The sequence below is a fragment of the Oncorhynchus keta genome, chromosome 11 (assembly GCF_023373465.1).
Source record: "Oncorhynchus keta strain PuntledgeMale-10-30-2019 chromosome 11, Oket_V2, whole genome shotgun sequence".
NCBI classification, from domain to species: Eukaryota; Metazoa; Chordata; class Actinopteri; order Salmoniformes; family Salmonidae; genus Oncorhynchus; species Oncorhynchus keta.
Genome location: NC_068431.1, coordinates 44,851,559 through 44,875,514, shown reverse-complemented (window position 1 = coordinate 44,875,514; position 23,956 = coordinate 44,851,559). Strand labels below are relative to the sequence as shown.

Sequence of the window (23,956 nt, the reverse complement as noted above, 5' to 3'; positions counted from 1 at the left end):
AATAATGTCAACATGGGTAATCATTAATCAGATTAGCAACCACTCACAGATAAGCGATGATAAATCATTGGATATTGTGTGTTAAAATATAGGGAAAGCAAATATGATCATTTGTTTAAGGATATCTTTTTAATGTTCTCCAGTTCAGACACACAACATACAGTGTGTCATAGCCTCTATATGAAATGTTAACGTCATTCTTTAAACCCGTTCGTTATGCTTTCTTACAGTGTCTCAATCCTCCAGTAGGTTACGGATTCCAGACTAAATGAAAACACACAAACAGGTGCAAGTCTTTTTCGGCAACCCGGCGCAAACCTTGGAAAAGTAGAGATTTGCATCTTTGCAATGTTTTTTTTGTTTGTAACATTGAGCCAACGCCAGACTTAGTGTCACCGTGTAAACAGGTGAGAGTGTGCTTCCAGTCTGTTGGCTGTCATATCCCCGGTTTCCAAATTTCAGTCACATTTTTTTTAAATAGAAAAATACTGCCTTTTCTTTGTTCTTTTTTTGGAAACATGGGCATCTCAAATGGACAGCAAACAGGTGAGCTGATATTCCAGAAAATGACTTAAACAATGTGCATGGCAGACATTATAGTAAAGGACAGCAAAGCAACCACAACCATCAGAGTCTGAAACAATACTGAAGAGTACTGACTGAAGGTGTTGACAACATACTGTACCTGCTCTAAGCTATTCGGTAATACTATGTCACTTCTCAGGACAGTGAGTGTCACTAACAATTACCAACAGCACCACTATCAAGATTAAAGTTCCCTTGTTTTGTAGGTTTGGGTTGAGCACAGTTTCAAACCATGCCTACCTCTACCATTATCACTGCTTTCCTTTACCATTATCACTGCCTTCCTCTACCTCTACCATTATCACTGCCTTCCTCTACCTCCATCATTATCACTGCATATCTACCATTATCCCTGCCTTCCTCTACATCTAACATTATCACTGCCTTTCTCTACCACTACCATTATCCCTGCCTTCCTCTACCATTATCCCTGCCTTCCTCTACCTCTACCATTATCCCTGCCTTCCTCTACCTCTACCATTATCACTGCCTTCCTCTACCTCCATCATTATCACTGCATATCTACCATTATCCCTGCCTTCCTCTACATCTAACATTATCACTGCCTTCCTCTACCACTACCATTATCCCTGCCTTCCTCTACCATTATCACTGCCTTCCTCTACCTCTACCATTATCCCTGCCTTCCTCTACCTCCATCATTATCACTGCATGTCTACCATTATCCCTGCCTTCCTCTACATCTAACATTATCACTGCCTTCCTCTACCACTACCATTATCCCTGCCTTCCTCTAACATTATCACTGCCTTACTCTACCACTACCATTATCCCTGCCTTCCTCTACCATTATCCCTGCCTTCCTCTACCATTATCACTGCTTTCCTCTACCATTATCACTGCCTTCCTCTACCTCCATCATTATCACTGCATATCTACCATTATCCCTGCCTTCCTCTACCTCCATCATTATCACTGCTTTCCTCTACCATTATCCCTGCCATCCTCTACCATTATCATTGCATATCTACCATTATCACTGCCTATCTACCATTGTCACTGCCTTTCTTTCCTTCAGTCTCTCTCCCTATCGCTCTCCCTTTTTCCTTTCTCTCTGTATCCATATTTTCTCTCTAAATCCGCTATCTCTGCAGCTCTTACCATTGGCCACTTAACAGATGCAAAAGAACTCCTCTTAAATGAATTGTCATTCCAGACAAAAGCTGTCTTCGTGATTGATGTGGCAGTTGACAAAATGTGCAAGTAATGCCGACCGCCCCCAGAACCCCACCCACGTCCAGTATGTCCCTCCTACCCAAAAGAAACCTGAGCCATATCCCTGTCCCCACTGCTATTTATGTTGAACTCAACCATGCTAGGATTTTAGATGTAGTTTTCATTCACAGATCATTCATGTATGTTAATAACTGTTTATATGTGCCCATAACTTGTTGCACTTTGACCTTGAAAATCTAAGATATGAAAGAAAATCAAACAACAAGAGCTCAAATCAGCCGTCTGAACTTGCACCTGTTGTCACAAAGGAAAGATTTGGCCCTTCACTCATAAACCAAACCATAAACATAATATTTACAAATACCAGTTTGTTCTCTTACACTTTAACATTTTTTTTTTTACAGTTTGCTTTCTATGTGTGTTTTGTTCTTTTTCTGAGTCCCGGTTCTCTGTCCAGTCCCCTGTGATGGACCCCAGTCTATAACCCCGGAGTGTGATCATCATCATCATCATCATCATCCCAAAACAAGACAGGAAACAAAACAGGAAAAACATCCCACTAGGTGTGTTGTTTGTGTTACATGTGAGTAATGTTTATCAAATGTTTTTCTACTCAAGTTTCAGAATGTGTCCTCTGTGCACCGGCGACATGGCAGGTGCCTGCTGATGATTAGTCTCTCCATTGCCATTGTCGTTTTCAACGTCAATGTTTTCCTAACGTCGTCTCAACTTCGGTAAGAGTTTTGTTTCTCACGAATGCCCAGAGTTTGACGTGTCCCTGTGTTCAGTTGTGCAGTTGAAAGATCTGAAACGTGCGTACAAGTTTTTTTTTTCACCTTTGACCTACAGTATGTCAGTCTGAGCCCCCTTCAACAACAGAGAGAATCTCAGAACAACAGAAGAGATGAAAAGGCTGACATATCCAGTATCCAGAAACCTGTAGCACGCAGCTAAAAGTCCACTGAGGAGAGGATAAGAGTGCTTAAAACTAAGATAATTGTTCAAAGACAACCCTCATTTCCAGGAAAATATTTAGAATCATATCCATTTTTACCATTGAGGCAATTCACGTGAAATATGACATTTTCACGATTGAAAAACGAGTATTGGCCTATCATGGATAAACACTGCAAGCTGACGGAGTGGTAAAGTCCAACAATATATATTTTTTTTACAGAGGAATGATCAAAGACAATCTTCAGTTGAGACGGTAACGCGATGACCGTGCAACACTTCACAGCTGAAGAAAGAGTGAACTAAAAAGAGGGGGGGGGGGTGAGACAGGGCTTCAAACAGTCTCTCAGGGCAGCAGGTGCTCGTGGCACAGCCTCGGTGATAAGAAATGAAAAAAATATAATAAAGGACATATTTGTTCTTCTTGCTCTAATCATAGTCAATATTCATCCCCTGATACCTCTTGTGAAGTATCTACAGAACAGAACATAGTTTCCGTCATGAAGTGCACAAAGTTCAGCAGATATAGAAAAACAAAGAGAAGTGACTTTTCAAGAAGAAAAGAAAACAACAGTGAGAGAAAACAAGGCCAAACGTAAAAAACAAACACACTTTCCACTCCGATGTCCGTGCTCCGTTTAGAAAAAAGAAGAAAAAAAAAATCATGCAAAAGCTCCCAGACAGCAAACCAGTTATGAATCTTAATATTCTCTTTATATTTTTTTTACAAGGATATATTCAGTCTTTTCCCCCTTGAGTAAAGCCCAGCCACAGTGCAACACTGAATGCAAGAAAAAAACGAAACAAAGTGCGATAGATCAAAAAGAAAGATGAAACATTTGGCACTTTTTTGATGGTAATTCCTTGTTTAAGATCAAGTGAGGATGGGCCTCTCCTGGTGGTCCGTTGAACCCTCATTGAGAGAGGAGCGTTATCACAGTTCTTGGCAACAAGAATGCTGGTAAAAACGAGATATCAGAACAACCACTTTTTTCATTCATATCCTTACAATTTATCAATAATACATCATTTACATTTATGTGTTTGTATAAAAGACTCCAAAGAGGAAAAAAGGAGTCATGAAGAGGTTTATTTGAGAGAGAAAGGAGGACGAAAATGAGACTGGGAGGATTGTGTGAACGTTGCGATCAAGAGCCACAGGAACAGACAGGAAGAGAAAGTGAGTGGGAGTCAGAGAAGAAGAGAAGCAGTAATATGGGTTGAGAGAGAGAGGAAGATAGACAGAGTGAGAGAGAGGAAGAGAGTGAAATACACAGATTGTACAGACATATGAACAGATTGGAGGATGTGTGATAGAGTTGTGTTAGTTGTAATGATGGGTCTTTGTCCCAGCAGTCCACAGCCTGAGTCAGACTGAGCCATGTGTCCCAACGGTAGGGGGCGACAGCACAGCCTCACGGGGAGATTGACAGAGAACAGAACAACAGAGAGAAAAAAAGAAAAAAGCAACACAGAAAAAGAGTCCCAGGAAAAAGCTGGAGGATAATCCCAGTGAGAGAGAGAAAGAACAGGATGGGATCCATCTGGGGTGTTTGTTTGTATCTGCTGAACCACAGGTTGTGCCTGGTCCTATACGCGGGTGGTGGAGTGTTGGTGTGGCAGGGCGTTGTTGCTGTGGCCAGGGGTGGGGGTGGTGGGGGGCGGGGCGGGGGGGTAGGTGTTGAAAGGGTGGAGGGGCTGCATGCCGCTGATGGTGCTTGGGATCATGGTAATGGTGTTGGCCGTCATCAGCGGCACGTCCTCCGGTGCCCGCCGCAGGGCCAGCGTGTAGTCTGGTGGGCCCACCTGCGCCCGTAGAGGCTCCAGGTCGCCGTGGAGACCCCGGGAAGGGAGGGGCGTGCCGATGCCATGCTCCATCTCCACCCTCTGCTGCTTCATCTGCAGGGACATGAGCTCCTCCTCCTGGCTCAGCGCCAGGTCGTTGTGGGACGGGGCGCCCACCCCTCCCATGGTGGTGCCCATGCCGCGCTGGGGGGACAAGCGGCGGTGGCGTCTCTGCAGCAGCTCGTGGCGTTTGTCCCGTTTGTAGTAGAGGGCTGCGAAGGCCAGCACGTTGAGGAAGAGCAGCGAGGCGCCCACCGCCACTGTCACACTCAGCTCCGTGGAGTAGTCCCTTATCTCGTCGGGGAACGGGTTGCGGCGGGGCGGCTCGGAGGGGTCTGGCTCAGGTTCAGGGGGGTTGGTGGAGATGACGGGGTGGCGGGTGGAGCGTGCCCCAGGGGGGCCAGGTCGGTGGACGCGGGGACCTCCTCCTCCAGGCGGCAGGCGGGTGGTGATGGGGTAGATGTCCTCATGCATGGAGTGCAGGTGAGGCACCAGCTCCAGCCAGAAGGCCACCTTGTTGGCCCGGTAGTTGTCCCTGACGCGGGGCTTCAGGCCAATGTGGAGGTACTGCTTGTCCTTGGAACTGAACTTGGTCCAGATTACCTCCTCAAAGCGGTTGGGCTTGGTGTGGATGAATTTAGTGTCCTGGGGTACAGGCAGGTTGGGATCCCTTATGGGAGGGAGTGAGAGAGAGAGTGAGAGAGTGTGAGAGAGAGTGAGAGAGAGAGTGTGTGAGAGGGAGAGAGAGGAAAAGATTATCACAAGTATTGAGCATGTACTGTATGCATCTGATAAAGTTTCTAATCTGATATTTCAATGCCGTGTCTAGGTCTTGTCTAACTCCAGTACTGACCCGGTCTTGGCAAAGTTGGTCCAGTACGTCATGACCACAGCGCTGAGCATGACGTCATTCTTGGAGAAGTTACAGGGGAACAGGTCAGTGGCTCCCACCATGGGGACCCCAAACACGTAGGGCAGCTCATCCCCGTGGGCCGCATCCGCCCACTCTGGCCGGGCCTCCGTCTGGCAGTGGTGGTGCAAGGTGTAGAAGTAGACAGGAGACTGGAACTCAGCGTGCAGCTTGGCTGTGGCCACCGCTGGCGCCACCCACTGGTGATCTGTGAACAGTGCCAGCAGGGTCTTCCTCCTCATGTCTCCGTTGTCCCTGTCGGCCCAGTCTGTGTACATGAACTTTATGGTCTCCCTCAAGATGTCCTTACCTGGAGACAGAGACAGACCGAGAGCAATGTAGAGAGCAAGCAAAAGAGATTAGAGACAGAGAGAGAGAGAGAGAGAGAGAGAGAGAGAGAGAGAGAGAGAGAGAGAGAGAGAGAGAGAGAGAGAGAGACAGAGACAGAGACAGAGACAGAGAGGGGGGAGAGACAGAGAGAGGGGGGAGAGACAGAGAGAGGGGGAGAGAGAGACAGAGAGAGACACACAGAGAGAGAGAGAGAGGGGGGAGAGACAGAGCGAGAGACAGAGGGAGGAGAGAGACACACAGAGAGAGAGAGAGGGGGGGAGAGCGATAGATAGGGGGAGAGAGATATATAGGGGGAAAACAGAGGGGAGAGAAAGACAGAGGAGAGAAATAGAGAGGGGGATAGAAAGAAAGCAACAAGAGACGGGGAGGAGATGGGACAGAGAGACCTTGAATAGCCAGCAATGAAATACTAAACAATAGTAAAATAAAATATATATCTACTCTTAACACACATAGGTAACTGGAGCACTACTTCTGCTCCTGTTGGGATGTTTAACATGCAGTGGTGTAAAGTACTTGAGTAAAAATACTTCAAAGTACTACTTAAGTATTTTTGTGGGGTATCTGTACTTTACTTTTTATATTTTTGCCAAATTGTACTTCTACTTCACTACATTCCTAAAGAAAATAATGTATTTTTTACTCCATAAATTATCCCTGACACCCAAAAGTACTCTATACATTTTCACTGGAAAATGGTAGAATTCACACACTTATCAAGAGAACATTCCTGGTCATCCCTACTGCCTCCAATCTGGAGGACTCACTAAACACAAATGCTTCGTTTGAAAATTATGTCGGAGCGTTTGAGTGTGCCCCTGGCTATCCGTCAGAAAATTGTGCCGTCTGGTTTGCTTAATATAAGGATTTTGAAATGGTTTATACTTTTATTTTTGACACTTAAGTATATTTTAGCAAATGCATTTACTTTTGATACTTAAGTACATTTAAAACCAAATACTTTTAGACTTTTACTCAAGTAGTATTTTACTGGGTGACTTTCAATTTTACTTGAATCATTTTCTATTAAGGCATCTTTACTTTTACTCAAGTATGACAATTGAGTATTGTTTCCACCACTGCTAACATGTTTGTGTGTATGAGGACATTTATAACAAACTCTCACCCTCAGGGTATCCATACAGGTTGTCCACAAAGTTGGAGATGGTGTAGTCGAAGGAAGCTGCAGAGATCCCATCATCCCCCTCACTGTCGTCCACAAACTTCAGCCCTTCTCCCTGGTTCACCCCCAGCAGGATGTCATAGTTCAGGAACTCCCCCTGGTGGCAACACACACACATAGCATCACAGAACAATGGAGGAAGAAAAAGACACTGCGACAGCAACAGTAATTGCATTAACATAAGAGACTGAGGAATCCAGATATTTGTATTTTTTGTAATGGTGACTGGAGCCAGAGGCTGAGTCTGACCTGTTGCATGAGAATCTCGGGGTCGTCGGGAACCACGTCTCCATCCACCACGGGGCCGAAGGCGATGTGATACCTGGCCGGCTGGATGTCCTGGTCCACCAGCTCCCTGAAGCTCTTCCTCCTCAGACACTCCACCAGGTCGCCCGTGTCCCCGTAGCTGCAGCCTACCTTCTTAGCCAGGATCTTGGTGTACATAAGGGGCCGGTAGTTGACCGACCAGCTGGAGATGGCTGAGCCGCTCTGGGCTATGGCCCTCTGGAACAGCCCTGGGGGCCACAAGAGGGTCAGAGGACTTAGTGTAGTGTAGAATGTGTAGATCCCTGAGTGTATAAATATAAAGTGCATTCGGAAAGTTTTCAGATCCCTTCACTTTTTCCACATTTTATTACGTTACAGCCTTGTTCCAAAATGGATTAAATAGTTTCCCCCCCTTCAATCTACACACCATAACCCATAATGGCAAAGCAAAAAAACATGTTTCAAAATCTTTGTAAATCTTTATAAAAATAATAATAATGAAATATCACATTTACATAAGTATTCAGACCCTTTACTCAGTACTTTGTTGAAGCACCATTGGCAGCGATTAGCCTCAATTCTCCTTATGTATGACACTACAAGCTTGGCAAACCTGTATTTGGGGAGTTTCTCCCATTCTTCTCGGCAGATCCTCTCAAGCTCTGTCAGGTTGGATGGGGAGCGTTGCGGCACTGCTATTTAGATTTTTTTCAGAGATGTTCGAGCGGGTTCAAATCCGTGTTCTGGCTGGGCCACTCAAGGACATTCAGGGACTCAGGGTACTCTTGCGTTGTCTTGGCTGTGTGCTTAGGGTCGTTGTCCTGTTGGAAGGGGAACCTTCACCCCAGACTGAGGTCCTGAGCACTCTTGAGTAGGTTTTCATCTCTGTACTTTGCTCCGTTCCTCTTTCCCTTGATCCTGACTAGTCTCCCAGACCGTGCCGCTGAAAAACATCCCCACAGCATGATGTTGCCACCACCATGCTTCACTTTAGGGATGGTATTGGCCAGATGATGAGCAGTGCCTGGTTTCCTCCACATGTGACGCTTAGCATTCAGGGTAAAGAGTGCAATCTTGGTTTTCATGGTCTGAGAGTCCTTTAGGTGCCTTTTGGCAAACTCCAAGAGTGCTGTCATGTGCCTTTTACTGAGGAGTGGCTGGCCACTCTTCCATAAAGGCCTGATTGGTGGAGTGCTACAGAGATGTTTGTCCCATCTCCGCAGAGGAACTCTGGAGCTCTGTCACCTCCCTGACCAAGGCCCTTCTCTCCAGATTGCTCAGTTTTGCTAGGCGGCCAGCTCTAGGAAGAGTCTTGGTGGTTCCAAACTTCTTCAATCTAAGAATGACGGAGGCCACCGTGTTCTTAGGGACCTTCAATGCTGTCTCAGAGCTCCACAGCCACGGCTTGGTTTTTGCTCTGACATGCACGGTCAACAGTGGGACCTTATATAGACAGGTGTGTGCCTTTCCAAATCATGTCCAATCAAGTTTTAGAAACATCTCAAGGATGATCGATGGAAACAGGATGCACCTGAGCTCAATTTTGAGTCTCATAGTAAAGTGACTGAAAACTTATGTAAATAAGTTATTTCTGTTTTTATTTTTTTTAATACATTTACAACAACAAAAATATTTGTTTTCGCTTTGTTATTATGGGGTATTGTGCATGGATGGAGGAGCCACCACCGTGGTACCGTGAAGCATTACATATGGAGGGAGCACTGTTCCGGGTACACTACCTCTCTCCAAAGCCCCACTAAATCATTGTAAACATTAGGCTTGGCAAATCCGCTGGTTTCCTCACATCACATACGGAGGCAGCGACAAGAAAATGGCGACAGGCCCGGCACACAGCCGGAGGGGGGAGAGAGAGAGAAAGAGAGAGATAAAGAGAAAGAGAGAGAGAGATAAAGAGAAAGAGAGAGAGAAAAAGAGAGAGAAAGAGAGAGAGAGAGCACTGCTGCACCGTTATGTAAAGTGCCTTGTTGTCCCCCTGTTTTCATCTGCAGATTCTGACATTAATAATTAAGACCCCCTCCCCTCCATTCCATCCCCCATCCTCTGCAAGTGCCCCCTCCCCTGCTCCTCTCCCTATGAAATCAATTAAGACTCGTCTCAGCTGCGGCTCAAGTCCCGAGCTCAGCTCAGCTCTGCTCTCTCCTGCTCAGACAGACATCCATATTTTCAGTCCTCATTAGAGTTCTGTCAAACACCTGTCTCACATACACAGGCACACATCCATATTAACACAGTCCCAAAGTCCTGACTCACACGCCAGTCTCTCCCTCTGATAGCTACACAAACTGAGACTCCTATTCCTATACCTAAGTCAAATTCATATGGCTGTCTGGTGCATATTGATCTGATTCTACGAAACCTATTCTATGTTTCTGATAGTCGTATCCACACGGGCCGAAAGTTATATCCAATTGTATACCTCATTCAAATTCACACATCATCCTAGGGTTCAATGCCATACTACCTTGTTGCTCAGTTAGACACTATGAAACTGAGGCAAAGAGGGACATTTGTCTTTAAGAACACCTTTCTGGGTTTCCTTGGTGACACACACCTGAAGTACACTTAAAATCATCTTGGATGTTGCTATGGTAGTGAGGATGAAAATGACAGTTTGTGATAACGATGACAGGTTTGACAGTGACGGTGGGGATTGTTGTCCTAGATTCGTTTCAGTAGCAGTTTATTACATGTTTACATGTAGGCCGTACTTGGCAGCTGAACGATGAATTTCAGTACACGTCACACACAAGTAAATACATCTCAAGGCACTTTAAAAGCAACAATGGTGATGATGAGATGGCTGTCATTATAGAGGATGACTGATGAATATTTTTGATGATGTTGGCTATGCTGCTGTTGTTGCTAATGACTAAAACGATGATGACTGGTCCTTACCCTCAGAGTGGTGGGAGAGGATGAGCAGATTGACACAGGAGGCTCCGGCGCCGGAGCCAAAGATGGTGATCCTCTCTGGGTCTCCTCCAAAATGGCCAATGTTCTCATTGAGCCAACGTAGAGCCTGGATCTGGTCCAACAGACCATAGTTCCCCTTGGCTGACTGGTCCCCGGTACTCAGAAACCCTGCAGGACAGAGAGTGAGAGAGAGGGGGATGGAGGGAGGGATGAGGCATGTGAGGGTGACAAGGGTGATTCGATGACAGAGGGAATATTAATGAGAGAAGAGAGCAGAATGAGAGCAAGGAAGAAATAAGAAGGCAGAGGGGGGTTAGTTGAAGAGGAGTAGGAAGAGATTCAAGGAGAGAATACCAAATAATTTAATATTTCATCCTGGTATTTTTCTGTTCTCCACAAACAAAGATGGCAACAGCATTCGGTGACAGTGGCCTGGGTATTTACGAGGCCGCAGCTCGTTAGCATCCTCAAGTGCTTTAACAGAAACTTTGCTAGATTAGTCAAGCACTGTATTATCTGATAAAAGCAATGACACTCATTTATAATACCCTTGTCGTTAAATGAACGCAGTAAAGAGAGCTCGTTAGGAGAGGCACAGGAGACACGTTTCATATGCTTCCAATATAGTGGAAGAAATGAGTGCAAGTGGCTTGCGAAAGTATTCACGCCCTTTGGCATTTTTCCTATTATGTTGCCGTACAACTTGGAATTAAAATAGATTTTGGGGGGTTTGTATAATTTCATTTACACAACATGCCTACCGCTTTGAACATGCAAATGTTATTTTAAAGTGAAAAAAACAAGAAAAAAATCAAATAAAACTTGTGCGTGCATAACTATTCACCCCCCCCAAAGTCAATAGTTTGTAGAGCCAATTTTTGCAGCAATTATAGCTGTATGCCTCTTGGGGTATGTCTCTATAAGCTTGGCACATTTTTGCCCATTCTTCAAGGCAACAACACTTCAAGTTGGATGGGTTCCGCTAGTGAACAGCAATCTTTAAGTCATACCACAGATCCTCAATTGGATTGAGGTCTGGGCAATGAATAGGCCATTCTAAGACATTTAAATGTTTCCCCTTAAACCACTCAAGTGTTGCTTTAGCAGAATGCTTAGGGTCATTGTCCTGCTGGAAGGTGAACCTCCGCCCCAGTCTCAAATATCTGGAAGACTGAAACAGGTTTCCCTCAAGAATTTCCCTGTATTTAGCGCCATCCATCATTCCTTCAATTCTGACCAGTTTCCCAGTCCCTGCCGATGAAAAAACATCCCCACAGCATGATGTTGCCACTGTGGGATGGTGTTCTCAGGGTGAGGAGAGGTGCTGGGGTTGCGCCAGACATAGCGTTTTCCTTGATGGCCATAAAAACTAAGATGTTAGTCTCATCTGACCAGAGTACATTCCTCCATATGTTTGGGGAGTCTCCCACATGCCTTTTGGTGAACACCAAACATGTTTGATTATTATTTTCTTTAACCTGTTACTCCTACCCCCTACTTTTTCGAACATTCTGTTAAAAATCGCGCAATATTTCAGCGCCCTGCTGCTCATGGCAGGAATATAGTATATGCATATGATTAGTATGTGTGGATAGAAAACACTCAGACGTTTATAAAACTGGTTAAATCACGGCTGTGACTATAACAGAACGTGTGTTTCATCGAAAAGCGCAGGAAAATCTGATCACTGAAAATGGAAATATATATCCATCCACCACTTCAACCCATTGATAAAGGCGAACCACAATAAATGGGGCTGAGGTTGCAATACCTACAGCTTCCACACGATGTCGACAGTCTTGCCATTTGCCTAGGCTTTGTTTCTTGGTCAAACGAAGAAGAGACAAGCCATTTGTTCAAGCCTCCGACCGGATATTTTGGTTGAGATTTACCCGGACATTATTTCCAGACGGACAGCTAAAGAATATACTTCGCCTCGTGATCAATTTGATCGCTTATTAACGTTTACTAATACCTAAAGTTGCATTACAAAAGTATTTCGAAGTGTTTTGTGAAAGTTTATCGTCAACTTTTTTAATTTTAAAAAATGAAGTTACGTTATAAGACGCTATTTTTTTCTCGATTTTCACAGTCTTCATAGATCGATATCTAGGCTATATATGGACCGATTTAATCGAAAAAAAGACCTAATAGTGATTATGGGACATCTAGGAGTGCCAACAAAGAAGATGGTCAAAGGTAATGAATGTTTTAGATTTTATTTGTGCGGTTTGTGTAGCGACGACTATGCTAATTATTTTGTTTACGTCCCCTGCGGGTCTTTTGGGGTGTTACATGCTATCAGATAATAGCTTCTCATGCTTTCGCCGAAAAGTATTTTAAAAATCTGACTTGTTGCCTGGATTCACAACGAGTGTAGCTTTAATTCAATACCCTGCATGTGTATTTTAATGAACGTTTGAGTTTTAACTAGTACTATTAGCATTTAGCGTAGCACATTTGCATTTTCAGATGTCTAGATGGGACGCCTGCGTGTCAGGTAGGAGCAAGAGGTTAAGCAATGGCTTTTTCTGGCCACACTTCCATAAGCCCAGCTCTGTGGAGTGTACGGCTTAAAGTGGTCCTATGGACAGATACTCCAATCTCCGCTGTAAAGATTTGCAGCTCCTTCAGAGTTATCTTTGGTCTCTTTGTTGCCTCTCTGATTAATGCCCTCCATGCCTGGTCTGAGTTTTGGTGGGTGGCCCTCTCTTAGCAGGTTTGTTGTGGTGCCATATTCTTTCCATAGTTCAATAATGGATTTAATGGTGCTCCGTGGGATGTTCAAAGTGTCAGATATTTTTTATAACCCAACCCTGATCTGTACTTCGGCACAACTTTGTCCCTAACCTGTTTGGAGAGCTCCTTGGTCTTCATGGTGCCACTTGCTTGGTGGTGCCCCTTGCTTAGTGGTGTTCCAGACTCTGGGGCCTTTCAGAACAGGTGTAAATATACTAAGATCATGTAACAGATCATGTGACACTTAAATAAAGTCCACCTGTGTGCAATCTAACTAAATATTTGACTTCTGAAGGTAATTGGTTGCACCAAATCTTATTTATTTAGGGGCTTCATGGCAAAGGGGGTAAATACATACAGTGGGGCAAAAAAGTATTTAGTCAGCAGAAAAGGTATTTAGCCAATTGTGCAAGTTCTCCCACTTAAAAAGACGAGGCCTGTAATTCTCATCATAGGTACACTTCAACTATGACTGTAACTTCTTCTTTAAGAGACACCTCTGTCCTCCACTCGTTACCTGTATTAATGGCACCTGTTTGAACTTGTTATCAGTATAAAATACACCTGTCCACAACCTCAAACAGTCACACTCCAAACTGAACTATGGCCAAGACCAAAGAGCTGTCAAAGGACACCAGAAACAAAATTGTAGACCTGCACCAGGCTGGGAAGACTGAATCTGCGATAGGTAAGCAGCTTGGTTTGAAGAAATCAACTGTGGGAGCAATTATTAGGAAGTGGAAGACATACAAGAACACTGATAATCTCCCTCGATCTGGGGCTCCACGCAAGATCTCACCCCGTGGGGTCAAAATGATCACAAGAACGGTGAGCAAAAATCCCAGAACCACACGGGGGGACCTAGTGAATGACCTGCAGAGAGCTGGGACCAAAGTAACAAAGCCTACCATCAGTAACACACTACGCCGCCAGGGACTCAAATCCTGTAGAGCCAGACGTCCCCCTGCTTAAGACAGTACACGTCCAGGCCCGTCTGAAGTTTGCTAGAGAGCATTTGGATGATCCAGAAGAAGATTGGGAGAATGTCATATGGTCAGATGAAACCAAAATATAACTTTTTGGTAAAAACGCAACTCGTCGTGTTTGGAGGACAAAGAAAGCTGAGTTGCATCCAAAGAACACCATACCTACTGTGAAGCATGGGGGTGGAAACATCATGCTTTGGGGCTGTTTTTCTGCAAAGGGACCAGGACATCTGATCCGTGTAAAGGAAAAAATGAATGGAGCCGTGTATCGTGAGATTTTGAGTGAAAACCTCCTGCCATCAGCAAGGGCATTGAAGATGAAACGTGGCTGGGTCTTTCAGCATGACAATGATCCCAAACACACCGAAGGAGTGGCTTCGTAAGAAGCATTTCAAGGTCCTGGAGTGGTCTAGCCGTCTCCAGATCAACCCCATAGAAGATCTTTGGAGGGTGTTGAAATCTCGTGTTGCCCAGCAACAGCCCCAAAACATCACTGCTCTAGAGGAGATCTGCATGGAGGAATGGGCCAAAATACCAGCAACAGTGTGTGAAAACCTTGTGAAGACTTACAGAAATGTTTGACTTCTGTCATTGCCAACAAAGGGTATATAACAAAGTATTGAGATAAACGTTTGTTATTGACCAAATACTTATTTTCCACCATAATTTGTAAATAAATTCATAAAAAATCCTACAATGTGATTTTCTGGATTTTTTTTCTAATTTTGTCTGTGTCACGCCCTGGTCTTAGTATTTTGTGTTTTCTTTATTATTTTGGTCAGGCCAGGGTGTGACATGGGTTAATTATGTGGTGTGTTTTGTCTTGGGGTTTTTGTAGGTATTGGGATTGTGTTATAGTGGGGATATCTAGAAAAGTCTATGGTTGCCTGAAGTGGTTCTCAATCAGAGGCAGGTGTTTATCGTTGTATTTAGGCAGCCATATTCTTTGAGTGTTTCGTGGGTGATTGTTCCTGTCTCTGTGTTTGTTTGCACCAGATAGGCTGTTTAGGTTTTCACGTTTCTTGTTTTGTATTGTTCGTGTTTATTTGTTTATTAAACATGTATCAAAATTACCACGCTGCATTTTGGTCCTCCTCTCCTTCGACGGAAGAAAACCTTAACAGAATCACCCAGCACAAAAGGACCAAGCGGCGTGGTGACAGGCAGTGGCAGCAGGATCAACAAAGTCTGGATTATACGATTTGGGAGGAAATAGACAGGTGGGCGGTCGACCCAGGGAGAATGCCGGAGCCCGCCTGGGATTCGCTGGAGCAGTGCAAGGAGGGTTATAGGAGAATGGAGTTGGAGAGACGAGCACGGAAGCCCAAGAGTCAGCCCCAAAAATGTCTTGGGGGGGACAGGGAGAGTGTGGCAGAGTCAGGAGTCAGATCTGAGCCAACTCCCCCGGTTTATCGTAAGGAGCCAAGGAGGAAACCAGAACTAGAGCCGGTGTTGGAGGTGAGCGAAGCTGAGACTGAAGGAGTTAACCTCTTGAACCTCTGGGGGCAGTATTTCATTTTTGGATGAAAAACGTTCCCGTTTTAAACAAGATATTTTGTCACGAAAAGTTGCTCGACTATGCATATAATTGACAGCTTTGGAAAGAAAACACTCTGACGTTTCCAAAACTGCAAAGATATTTTCTGTGAGTGCCACAGAACTAATGCTACAGGCAAAACCAAGATGAAATTTCATACTGGAAGTGAGCCAGATTTTGAATGCGCTGTGTTCCAATCTCTCCTTATATGGCTGTGAATGCGCAAGGAATGAGCCTACACTTTCTGTCGTTTCCCCAAGGTGTCTGCAGCATTGTGCCGTATTTGTAGGCATATCATTGGAAAATTGACCATAAGAGACTACATTTACCAGGTGTCCGCTCTGTGTCCTCCGTCGAAACTATTGCGTAATCTCCAGGTGCGTGCATTTTTCCATTTAGTTCAGAGGAGAAACCAAACTGCCACGAGTGATTTATCATCGAATAGATATGTGAAAAACACCTCGAGGATTGATTCTAAACAATGTTTGCCATGTTTCTGTCGATATTATGGAGTTAATTTGGAAAAAAGTTTGCCGTTGTAATGACTGAATTTTCGGGTTTTTTTCTTAGCCAAATGTGATGAACAAATGGAACGATTTCTCCTACACAAATAATATTTTTGGAAAAACTGAACATTTGCTATCTAACTGAGAGTCTCCTCATTGAAAACATCTGAAGTTCTTCAAAGGTAAATTATTTTATTTGAATGCTTTTCTTGTTTTGTGAAAATGTTGCCTGCTGAATGCTAGGCTTAATGCTATGCTAGCTATCAATACTCTTACACAAATGCTTGTGTAGCTATGGTTGAAAAGCATTTTTTGAAAATCTGAGATGACAGTGTTGTTAACAAAAGGCTAAGCTTGTGAGCCAATATATTTATTTCATTTTATTTTCATGAATAGTTAACGTTGCGTTATGGTAATGAGCTTGAGGCTATAATTACGCTCCCGGATACGGGATTGCTAGTCGCAACAGGTTAATGGGGAAATTGGAGGAGAGAGTTAAGAGGGAGTTGCTGTGTTGGTGCATGAGGTACGGAATTCGTCCGACGGAGCGTGTCGGGGATTTGATGGCACCTGGGTCAGCTCTCCATACTCGTCCTGAGGTGCATGTTAGTCGGCTGGTAAAGATTGTGCCAGCCTCACGCACCAGGCCTCCTGTGCACCTCCCTAGCCTTGCACGTCCTGTGCCAGCCCTGCTCTCAAGATCTCCAGTACGCCTTCACGGTCCGGTCCATCCTGTGCCACCTCCACACATCAGCCCTCCGGTGGCAGCTCCCCGCACCAGGCTTCCTGTGCGTGTTCTTTGCCCAGTACCACCAGTGCCAGCACCACACACCAGGCCTTCAGTGCGCTTCGCCTGTCCAGCGCTGCCAGAGCCTTCCTCCTCTACAGCGTTGTCGGAGTCTCCCGCCTGTTCAGCGCTGCAAGGAGCTGCCAGTCTGCAAGGAGCTGCCAGTCTGCATGGAACTGCCAGTCTGCATGGAGTTACCAGTCTGCATGGAGCTGCCAGTCTGCATGGAGCAGCCAGAGCCGCCAGTCTGCATGGAGCTGCCAGTCTAAATGGAGCAGCCAGAGCCGCCAGTCAGCATGGAGCAGCCAGAGCCGCCAGTCTGCATGGAGCAGCCAGAGCCGCCAGTCTGCATGGAGCAGCCAGAGCCGCCAGTCTGCATGGAGCAGCCAGAGCCGCCAGTCTGCATGGAGCAGCCAGAGCCGCCAGTCTGCATGGAGCAGCCAGAGCCGCCAGTCTGCATGGAGCAGCCAGAGCCGCCAGTCTGCATGGAGCAGCCAGAGCCGCCAGTCTGCATGGAGCAGCCAGAGCCGCCAGTCTGCATGGAGCAGCCAGAGCCGCCAGTCTGCATGGAGCAGCCAGAGCTGCCAGTCTGCATGGAGCAGCCAGAGCCGCCAGTCAGCATGGAGCAGCCAGAGACGCCAGTCAGCATGGAGCAGCCAGAGCCGCCAGTCAGCATGGAGCAGCCAGAGCCGCCAGTCAGCATGGAGCAGCCAGAGCCGCCAGTCAGCATGGAGCAGCCAGAGCCACCAGTCAGCCAGAGCCACCAGAGCAGCCAGAGCCGCCAGTCAGCCAGGATCCGCCAGTCAGCCAGGATCCGCCAGTCAGCCAGGATCTTCCAGATCCGCCAGTCAGCCAGGATCTTCCAGATCCGCCAGTCAGCCAGGATCCGCCATCCAGCCAGGATCTGCCAGAGCCAACTACCTGCCTGAGCTTCCTCTCAGTACTGAGCTTCCTCTCAGTCCCGAGCTTCCTCTCAGTCCTGAGCTTCCTCTCAGTCCCGAGCTTCCTCTCAGTCCCGAGCTTCCTCTCAGTCCCGAGCTGCCCCTCAGTCCCGACCCGAGCTGCCCCTCAGTCCCGACCCGAGCTGCCCCTCAGTCCCGAGCTGCCCCTCAGTCCCGAGCTGCCCCTCAGTCCCGAGCTGCCTCTCAGTCCCGAGCTGCCCCTCAGTCCAGTGGGGCCCTTGGTGAGGGTTACTAGGCCAAGGTCGGAGGCAAAGGTCGCCAATCAAAGGACGCGATGCTAAGTGGACTAAGACTTTGTTGGAGTGGGGTCCACGTCCCGCGCTGGAGCCGCCACCATGGACAGGCGCCCACCCGGACCCTCCCCTATGGGTTTAGGTGTGCGGCCGGGAGTCCGCACCTTGGGGGCGGGGGGGTCCTGTCACGCCCTGGTCTTAGTATTTTGTGTTTTCTTTATTATTTTGGTCAGGCCAGGGTGTGACATGGGTTAATTATGTGGTGTGTTTTGTCTTGGGTTTTTTGTAGGTATTGGGATTGTGTTATAGTGGGGTTATCTAGAAAAGTCTATGGTTGCAGAGGCAGGTGTTTATCGTTGTTTACCATAATTTGCAAATAAATTCATTAAAAATCCTAATGTGATTTTCTGGATTTTCTTCCCTCATTTTGTCTGTCATAGTTGAAGTGTACCTATGATGAAAATTACAGGCCTCTCTCATCTTTTTAAGTGGGAGAACTTGCACAGTTGGTGGCTGACTAAATACTTTTTTGCCCCACTGTACATATATAATGCAACAAATATCTCCTTCACCATCATTGTTGGACAGCTAATTGGTGTTGCTGGTGTTTTCACATAAAACCCTGGGCACACTGGTAGCAGAGCAGCACTCTGTTATCTGTGGATCTGAGGCCTAGCTACTGCTTTACGAGACATACACACTCACACTCATCGGACTGCCTCTCTGCCTGTCTGCCTGACTCGCGGTCTGCTGGTTAATTGGTAGTTTGGACTTGATAGTTACTGGGTGGATGGTAAACAATGCCGGCAGTGATTAATACCTGTGGTACTGACATGCTACAACTGTACCAGGAGAGGAGCACACGTGTGAACTGACATGTGTTCGACATGACTTTATGAAAAGGGATTTGATAGCTAGGAAGTGGCATTCTGCGATTGGTGATTCTACATATTATACAGCGTTTTGCCAAAAACTGTATTATTGCCTGAATAATGACCTTGACAGGCAGATTAAATGGATCATGATGTGTCAGTAACAGAATCCTAGCTAAGCGTGTTGTGTAATTGATTGTCCTTGAGCAGAGCATGCCATCTTGGCTCCATGATTCCACACCATGCAGATCAAGGAAAACACCACTCCAGGAGCTACAGTACAAGGAACTACATGGGAAAATATGTTGAAATCCTTCCATGGCTCCGGGAGAGGGTTTTGTATTCTCGGTAGCCCTGTTTGTAAGGAGCAAAGGGCAGAGAGAGGGAGAGAGAGGCCTGGGGAGAGACAGAGGAACAAAGACATATGAAATGCAGCTATTCACTCATCCACTGCTGCTTAACTGCCCCCGGCACCAAAGTCAAAGAAAAGAGACCAAAATAAGACTAAACACAAAAGCAATCTGACCTCTAACCCCTGTGCGAGCGAAAGCTCTTGGCCTCCTGTGACTCAGTGACCCTACGACCCTTAAACTGTGACCCGTGCTGCTGGCCAGGACCAGAGGTGTGAAGATGTGTCAGCTCTCATAACATCCATGTGCTGAACTGTCTGCCTGCCTCTGTTGCCTGGCAACCGGCCAGAGCTACAGTCACAGAGATCTAGACACACACACATGGACTTAGAGTCAGAGACACTTGCATGCTCACATGAGCTTCTCCCCACTGCCTTTGATTGGGTAAGAGGGAATATGGTTATCTGCCAATATTTAAGATAAGTCTCCCTCTCTCCTCCTCCTCCTGCCGCTCTCTCTCCCTCTGTTTTCTTTTCCATACTCTTCCTGTCTGTTGAGTTGGGCTTCCTGCCGACTTTAGCGCTGAGAGCAGCAGTTTATGGAGGCCGAACTCATGCATATTCAATACTCGCTTTAGGTAATGGCCAAGGAACTGTGAGGAGAGTCTTCAACCTCGGAGAGCGAGAGAAGGAGAGATCTGGCAGAGAGAAAGAAAGGGGAGAGAGACACAAATGAAGGCTAGAGAGCACTAGATTGAGAGTGATTTGAACAGAAATGAAAAATATGAGACGAAGAGCTCTCTAAGCATCCACCAGACAACACTTCATGAAAAACTACCCCTTCCTGCTACTGGGACCATGGTAATACCATCACAGCTGCTGGTAATACCCTACCACACATACCAATATGAAGGTTGTTTAAAATGATCAAGTCTTATATTGCGGATGATTGATGTTTCTTCTTCAGGGGAGACGGTGAGAAACCATTATCATGAATTAATTGTAGCTTGCATAACTTAAATAGGCAACTTTATAAATCATACAACCTGGTATGTGTGGGATTGAATTGTGTGTTCTAATCATGAACTATGAGCAATGACACACACACACAGACACACACACACACACACACACACTGAAACAGTTGGCTATGAGTGGAGTCAGAGCTATGAGTGCCAATTAGGAGTAGTGATGTGCTGTTCTCCATTACAGTGGCTCAGTAAAAGCCTGCAGTGTTCACTGTTCCAAGGACAGAGCTGTCAGTGAGTGTGAATAGTTGATGTAAGATTTGTTCTGTGAAAACTGTATTTCACACCTCATGATTCATGAGGTGGGCGTGGCAGGCAGTGATCAAATCAGGTCATTAAATTAGATAAGCACGTGGTCGCCACATGTATGTAAACACCTTTGATCTGACAACTTTGATATGGATTACTTTGATGTACGTTCTGCTGCCGTGTGTGTGTGTGTGTGTGTGTGTGTGTGTGTGTGTGTGTGTGTGTGTGTGTGTGTACCCAGGTGTGAGGGGCTTGTTGTGATCCTGGGGGTAGTGTTTTGGGCTATATGTAAGACAAAAGACTTGATGCTTTTAATCAAGTAGAGTGGTCAGTGGTCAGTTGTGGGACAAAGGTGTGTTATGCCGTTGATCAGGGGCAGTGTATTAAACTATTTGAGGAACTAAGGTCTATTGTGCCTTTTGATACATTTTGTGGGGTGGAGACGAGAGGAGGGGGTTTGCCATGTTGAAACAGTTCTGGTGTTGAGGGTAGGGTTTTTGTTGGGGGGCCAGTTGAAACCATTTTGAATGAGGTGCGTTTTAGGTTCTGGGCTGAAATCCAGCATTGTAATCAAACCGGTTGGGGCGAGGCTTACATGCTGACCACACCGCTTGCGTCGCGTGTGCGAGCATGGCAAAATAAATGTAAACATACATGTTTTTCAATTATTGCACCCACACTGCTCACGTGCGCCAACGAGCGTCTGCGTTGCCAAGTGCTAAAATAGAAGTCAGTTCTATTTGTGACGCTGAAAGTGGTGCAAGTCCTGCCTCTCCCATCTCCTCATTTGTTTATAGAAGCAGATACCCATGTGCCATCTCCTCATTGGTTATACACACATGGGTGATTGAAAGTTGAACTCAGTTTGGTCGGTCGTCATGGTAATTATGAAAGTTAGATGCCAATCGCCATATAAAGTCCAAAGAAAAAATAGCCTGGAAAGAGGAGAGATGACTAGAAATGATTTGGTTGACCGTTTTGTGTGTGGATTAATTGTCGGAGTAGAGGACCTTGTGCATTTAAGGTAAAATAACAACTCAACGTTTATATCCCAGGACAAATTAGCTAGCAACAGCAAGCTGGATAAATAGGACAAATTAGCTAGAAACTGCAAGCTAGCTAGCTAAATTGCCATAAATATTTAATGCTTTTGACCCGTCCCCAAATTAATATAATTGGTTCAGAGTTTGTTTTGATATTTCAACCTGCGTGTCATAATCGCGTTTGGTGTGGGGGGACAAAATCAATTTGCACGCGGACAGTTTGGGTACGGTGTTAGGCCTCCCAGAGCATTCACACCTGGCCCAGTGGGGAATCAACAAGCAGTTGGCTGGACTTCACAGAGCCTTGGAAGTTCACTTTGATGCAATTTTTATATTAAATATTTTCACAACTCTGAGCACAAAGATTTTAAATCTGACCATCAAAATGTCTCATGTTTCAAAACAAATTCACTGCACCAAATAACTTGTTCAATTTGGATACACATTCAATCTAAGTGTCTGCTTTTCAAAATGCAATACTCACTTTACTTTTGATATGATTTATTATCAGTTAATCAAACCGTTCAAAACGGATAAGTAACAAACCAAAAGTATGTAATGCCAAGTTAACGGATATAGTTTGATAACGACTGTACACCGTACATTTCTATATTTTTACCTCATAAATGTATACATTTGAGTCAATTTATGTTGGAAGGTAAAACCAAATCATATCTGGATGTGGCTTCAAATACTACATCATAGGACAAAGTAGAAAGAGTCACTACGTGCTACAATTTGGAATTATAGTGTACAGTGCACTGCTGAAAAACCTGGGTTATATCTAACAATATATTCCACTCATTATCTGAATGCCATTGATACATTGTAAGCTGATGAATTTCAAGGAGAGAGACAGGCGATACTGTATCAGTTGACAAGTCATATAAGAAAAGGCGATCTTGTGGTGTTGCACGGAGGGCAGAAATGGCATACAACACCGTGCAACGTTTTTAAAGTAGCCAAATGCTTCACAATACTTTGCTTTACAAGGATAATGAGATTGTAAGAGTGGAATATTTCTCAACATGCTCACAACCTGCCGAGGATAGAAATAATAAAAACAATTGTATGTCAAGTTATAGTCAAATACGACATGGAATATTATATTTACCATCTACTATTCTTTCTATTCAGCACTTCAAAAAGAACAGTTTGGGAAATGTCTATGTTATATTTTTGCTATTGGGTTACATGGTAGTTAATAAGACAAGAAATGGTGAGCATATCATTATCTGCTGTATTGGATGGATTTTCCATATGTCTCCATCACACAGTTCAATGTTCACACAAACATAATACAACTATCTAGTTGATGTTTTTCATGTGCTTTATCACACAACTGAACAATCATTCAGACAAAAACACACAAGTGTTTATATTTGTGTTTTTCCATAAATCAGCTAGTCTCAAGTTGTCTCGATATGGATTTTGTTTGTAGCATCTGTTACAGTTGCATTTTTTTTAAAGATTTGTTTTCAGCACGCTTTCAGTTAAACTTTCTTTTGTCATTCATGTGAAGCAAGTTCAGGGAGTGAGTGTTGTAATAAATACAAGGAACAATGAACACGAAACACAAACAACGCACCGACACGAAAACAGAGTCAATAACACCTGAGGAAAGAACCAAGGAGAGTGACAGATTTTGGGAAGATAATCAAGGAGGTGATGGGAGACCAGGTGAGTTTCATGAGGCGCGCAAGACAATGGTGACAGGTGTGCGGGATAATCAGCAGCCTGACGAACTAGAGGCCAGAGAGTGAGTATACGTGACAATAACTGTGTGGTATGCCTCTACAATGGAATCAGTTCCTAATCTACTGAAAGTTCATGGCCAAATTATTTTATTTATCATTCCCCCAAGTGTCTTGGTACTAAAGGGTTTCTGTACCAAATCTTGGGAATCACTTTTACCCATCCTTGGATTTTGATGGATACGACATGACATTGGCAGCCCCATTTCACATGTTTATACTTCAAAAATATGTTTTTTACAGGGTAGTGAAATATTGTTTATATGCTATACTGTTGAGAATAAGGAACCTATGGTGAAACAGGAAGAAACTAATGTTTTATATACTACACATATCCAGAAGGCTCATAAACAAGTACAGTGGCTTGCGAAAGTATTCACCCCCCTTGGCATTTGTCCTTATTTGATGCCGTACAACCTGGAATTAAAATAGATATATATACAGTGCCTTGCGAAAGTATTCGGCCCCCTTGAACTTTGCGACCTTGTGCCACATTTCAGGCTTCAAACATAAAGATATAAAACTGTATTTTTTTGTGAAGAATCAACAACAAGTGGGACACAATCATGAAGTGGAACGACATTTATTGGATATTTCAAACTTTTTTAACAAATCAAAAACTAAAAAAATTGGGCATGCAAAATTATTCAGCCCCTTTACTTTCAGTGCAGCAAACTCTCTCCAG

The 23,956-nt window shown here is 44.9% G+C and overlaps 1 protein-coding gene across 6 annotated transcripts in view; it reads right to left on the bottom strand.

The window, feature by feature from the left end:
* Positions 1 to 110: 110 nt before the first annotated feature.
* The window catches only part of LOC118390310 (neuroligin-2-like), a 79,767-nt gene continuing 55,921 nt past the window's right edge, over positions 111 to 23,956 (bottom strand). For 2 of the 6 annotated variants that reach the window (XM_052457316.1, XM_052457317.1), the window contains 5 exons: positions 10,209 to 10,394; positions 7,275 to 7,540; positions 6,969 to 7,122; positions 5,435 to 5,801; positions 111 to 5,251 (listed from right to left, as the gene is read on the bottom strand). In XM_052457316.1, the coding sequence (XP_052313276.1) occupies positions 4,327 to 5,251; positions 5,435 to 5,801; positions 6,969 to 7,122; positions 7,275 to 7,540; positions 10,209 to 10,394 (1,898 nt within the window). In that variant the 3' untranslated portion in view covers positions 111 to 4,326. The remainder of the gene's footprint in view (positions 5,252 to 5,434; positions 5,802 to 6,968; positions 7,123 to 7,274; positions 7,541 to 10,208; positions 10,395 to 23,956) is intronic. The other 4 variants (XR_008060598.1, XR_008060601.1, XR_008060600.1 and 1 more) reach the window with 4 other exon arrangements.